The sequence below is a fragment of the Arachis ipaensis genome, chromosome B02, assembly GCF_000816755.2.
Source record: "Arachis ipaensis cultivar K30076 chromosome B02, Araip1.1, whole genome shotgun sequence".
Taxonomy (NCBI): domain Eukaryota; kingdom Viridiplantae; phylum Streptophyta; class Magnoliopsida; order Fabales; family Fabaceae; genus Arachis; species Arachis ipaensis.
This window is the reverse complement of record NC_029786.2, coordinates 21,086,920-21,091,883: the sequence shown is the minus strand read 5'-3', so window position 1 is coordinate 21,091,883 and position 4,964 is coordinate 21,086,920. Positions and strand designations below refer to the sequence as shown.

Sequence of the window (4,964 nt, the reverse complement as noted above, 5' to 3'; positions counted from 1 at the left end):
ATTATTATTATTATTATTATTATTATTATTATTATTATTATTATTATTATTATTATTATTATTATTATTATTATTATTATTATTATTATTATTATTATTATTATTATTATTATTATTATTATTATTATTATTATTATTATTATTATTATTATTATTATTATTATTATTATTATTATTATTATTTTAACCTTAACTGAAACTAAGATTTGACCAACCAATATTCTAATAAATGACTTAATTAGAAACGTTATTTTCGTTTCAGAAAATGATGAATTAATTGGAAGCATAAATGACTTGGTCAACAAGGAATCTCGAGCTCATAGACAAAGGGATGTAAGAGTGAAGGTGGGAAATCATGAAGCTAAAGTCTCGTCTAACCAAGTTAATAAGATTGGAATTCCAAATAAATTTAACAAAGAGGGAGATGAGGCATTGAAATGCAAAGATCCTCCCAGAGCAAAGTGCACTCTTAGCAACTTTTGATCTTAATGGCTATAATAATAATACTTGAAAGGAGAGACATCATTAACCTTGTTGGTTGGAATTTTTTAATCCATTCTAAGTTCATTTGAGTCTGAGTTTACGAGTAAAATTTACAATAACGTTTTTCTGACCTTCGAAAATGGGTGTCATATTAAAATTAGTTTGGGTCACTATCATTTCTTCTTATTTATTTATTTATTCAAATATGCTCCAGGAATTAAAAAAACAATGCCACCGATATGAAATACAGATATAGTAATTTCGATGTGAATTGCAAATATTTCATCTAAGTATAATACACATAATTAGTTGGTTTTATGATCACTCACTTATATAATGGTACTATTATATTTTTGATTCTCCAATTTACTAATAACACTTAAACATAAAAGAGAGAATTTTTAATACTTCAAAATATATTTACTAGTTAATGAATTAAACATTTTACCAACCTAAGTTGGTTTTTTTTTTTTTTTGTTTATTCAAACGGTATCCCCAACCCGACAGGTTAAGGATTAATCTGTCACGAATCTGAGCTCCATTTAAGGATTTGCCGCTGACCAATGAGCTGTTGCATGCACAACGTGGGATTCGAACTCCCGACACTTGCTTAAACGGACGAGTGAGCTGATTACTCGACCAACCCAAGTTGGTTAAGTTGGTTATTTAATATCTAGAGTAAAATATCGTTTTTGTCCCCAACGTTTAGGGTAAGTCCCAAAGTTGTCCCTAACGTTTCAATCGTCCTATTTAAATCTCTACCGTTTCAAAATTGACTCAATGTTGTCCTGCCGTTAGGGATCTGTTAACAGAATTGACGGCGAAACGAAATTGAGACAATTTTGAAACGTTAGGGATTTAAATAGGGCAAAAACGTTAGGGACAAAAACGATACATAAAAATAAATTTTAATTTAATTTTATCTTTTAATAATATTAATTTTTTACTGTACATAATATTCAATTATTTTTTAATTACATCTAAATAAATTACATTTAAGTGCTGAAAAGCACTAGTGACAACACAAGGTTGGCATTTTCCAGTATCATACAGAGGTTATGTGATGAAACTGGAGTTGAAAAGATCATTGATGAGGTGATGGTGAAGCAAGATAAATTCATAACTGCCAAGAAGATGGCCAAAGTGGTAGCTGTTAACCCACTTCAAAGGGCTAAAGAACAAAGAGCTCATGCTCATGGGCCACATGTGCAACAACAACAAGAAGAAGAAGAGGCAGAATAGCAACCTCACTTTCTAGCACTTCAACCACCACCACCACCACACTACCAATACCAATAATACCCAGAGGGATTCAACTGGGAACAACTACAAGGAGATGTACACCAAATGAAGGGAGACCTACACCACCTAAGAGAAGATGTCAATCAACTCAAGGAGACTCAGCAACAACAATGGAGCCAAGTGAACCAAAACATACAACAATTCCAAGGGAATTGGGAGCATATGAGGAAGGAGCAGCAAGAACAGTTTAACTGGAGAGAGATGCAAAGCAGCATAGGAATGATTCTGGAGCACCAACAACATCAAATGGGGAGCCTAGCTGAATTCAGGCATCTTTATGAAGCAAGAACTGTAGCCAGAGGGGAATATGACTGCTATGCACAAACAAAGTTGAGCTACCTGTGTAATATAGTGGCTAACTGATAAACCCATATTTTATGATAAATAAAAAACTTTAAGAGTAAAATTATAAAAAAAATAATTTATTTAAAATGAAAGTGTTCATACCTTGGCCCAATAAATAGGGCCCAGGATCCAAGCAAAGAAGCCCAACCCGAAGGGTTGGCTCTCCCCCCAGTACCAGCCTTCATCCCAAGAAGTCGGTACTGAACACGACCTGCTCCAAAGAAGTCGGATACGAGGGTTAGCTGGCAGATAACACTCATTCGAATGAGTAATTTCCCCTAGAAACTCTCTAACCACTTCATAGAGCCATATCTTAACCTCCCTAAGATATGGGAACGATTATCCGCCTAAAAAGATGGCACTACTTCAGCGGTGGTTATTGGTTCACCACTATAAATACACTGACACCATTCAGGTATCTCTAAGTTCCAATACTCTCTAACCTGCTCACACTCTTGCTAACTTAGGCATCGGAGTGTCTTTGCAGGTACCACCCCCCATTCTTTCACACGTACAAGTCGGACGGAGGAACATCGAGTAACAGATCCACTCGAAAGCCACCTCCTTCGTACGTTTGGGCCAACCAACACCATCCAGCCCATTAATCTCCGGTTACCCACCGTAACATTGGCGCCGTTGCCGGGGACCCGAGAGATCAACCAGTGATGGCGAATAGATCCCCTGAAGAGGGTCATGTGGAGACAGATTCTGAACAAGAGAATCTGAACACTGAAAACAATGAGGCAGACCAGACCCTTCACCAGGAAGCCAATGATCAACACAGGGAAGGCACCTCCGGAATCAAAAATCCGAAGGTAAATTCCTCGGAGGGGCGCGAATCAGAAAAAGAAGGACCATCCCACGCAATTGAGCTCATGGGATTAGTCCACAGTCGCCTCGAGCAGCTAGAACAGGAACGGGAACGACAAAAGGAAACCGAAAAGAACCTAAAAGAGGAGATGGAGCGACGAAAAGAGTTAGAAAGAAAACTCTTAAAGTTAGAATCCTCCCTCAAAGGTCAGAACTCCCACGACGGTAGAGAAGATTCGCCCTTAGGGGAGAAAGATCCTTTTAGCGAGGACATAATGAGGGCAAAAATTCCGAGAAACTTTAGAAGTCCCGATATGGACCTCTACGACGGAATCACTGATCCAAAGCATCATCTGAGCAACTTTAAAAGTCGGATGTATCTGGCTGACGCTTCTGACGCTACGCGATACAAAGCTTTTCCGACAACCTTGTCAAAAGCAGCGATGAAGTGGTTCGACAGCCTCCCTCCGAGGTCGATTACCAGTTTTGAAGACCTCTCAAGAAAGTTCTTGATGAGGTTCTCCATCCAGAAAGACAAAGTAAAACATGCACCAAGTCTCCTGGGAATAAAACAGGAGGTCGGGGAGTCCTTACGGGCCTATATGGAAAGGTTCAACAAAGCATGTTTGGAGATTCAAGACCTGCCCACCGAGGCAGTCATCATGGGGCTAGTCAATGGTCTTAGAGAAGGTCCCTTCTCATAGTCCATATCAAAAAGACACCCCGCCTCTTTAAGTGATGTACAGGAAAGAGCTGAAAAGTACATCAATATGGAAGAAAATGCTAAGCTAAGAGATCCAAGTTGGCGACCTGGTCACCCTCCCTCAACGAAAGAGAGGGAGAGGGAAGTTAAGAAGAAGAAAGAACTCGGCCTCGATAGGCCAAGAAAATATCACTCTTATACTCCACTGAAAGTTCCTGTAGTGGATGTATACAGAGAAATTTGCAATACTGAAAGGCTGCCGCCCCCCAGACCCATTAAAAATAAAAAAGGAGGGAGCCGCGGCGACTACTGTGAGTACCATAAAATATATGGTCACTCGACAAATGACTGTTACGACCTTAAAAATGTGATAGAAAAACTGGCTAGGGAAGGTCGGCTTGACAGATATCTCACGGAAAGGTCGGACAGTCATGGGAAGAGAAAGCGAGATGATACGGATAGAAGAGACCCACCACCACAGACTCCAGAGAGACATATCCATATGATCTCAGGAGGGTTCGCAGGAGGGGGGCTCACCAAATCATCTCGTAAAAGACATCTCAAGAGAGTTTACCAGGTCGGAGAGGGGTCATCCGACCTTCCAACCATTTCATTCACAAAGGAAGATGGGCGAGGAATAATCCCTGGGCACGACGACCCAGTGGTAATTACCATGATCCTGGCAAATGCCCATCTCCACAGAACACTAGTAGACCAAGGAAGCTCAGCGGACATCCTCTTTAAGCCCGCTTTCGACAAACTAGCTAGGGTTAGATGAGAAAGAGTTAAGAGCCTACCCCGACACCTTGTACGGATTAGGCGACACGCCAATAAAGCCACTAGGATTTTTGCCCCTCCACACCACCTTTGGAAAGGGGGAAAAATCAAAGACTCTGAGTATAGACTTCATAGTCATCGACGTGGGGTCGGCCTATAATGCTTTAATTGACAGAGCTACCCTTAATCGACTCGGAGCGGTGGTATCGACACCCCACCTCTGAGGTCGGGGATAGCAACGGTGAGGGGAGATCAGAAGTTGGCAAGGAAATGCTACAATGAAAGCCTAAACCTGAGAGGAAAAGGCAAAGAAGTTCACACAATAGAGCTCGGTGGAGCAAGGATTAAAGAAGAGCTGCGACCACGACCCGGAGGAAAAACCGAGGAGATTCAGGTCGGAGAAGAGGAAGGAAAAACACTCACATAGGAACCAACCTGGGGGAAACCCTAAGACAAGAGTTGACTAAGCTCCTAAGAGATAATTCCGATCTCTTCGCCTGGAAAGCCTCCGACATGCCTGGGATAGATCCCGAGCTCATGTCCC

General features: G+C 40.7%; 1 protein-coding gene across 1 annotated transcript in view; it reads left to right on the top strand.

The window, feature by feature from the left end:
* LOC107625084 overlaps positions 1-618 on the top strand; it is a 3,590-nt gene extending 2,972 nt beyond the window's left edge. The window contains exon 4 of the mRNA XM_016327653.2: positions 263-618. Coding sequence (XP_016183139.1) covers positions 263-483 — 221 coding nt within the window. The 3' untranslated portion in view covers positions 484-618. The remainder of the gene's footprint in view (positions 1-262) is intronic.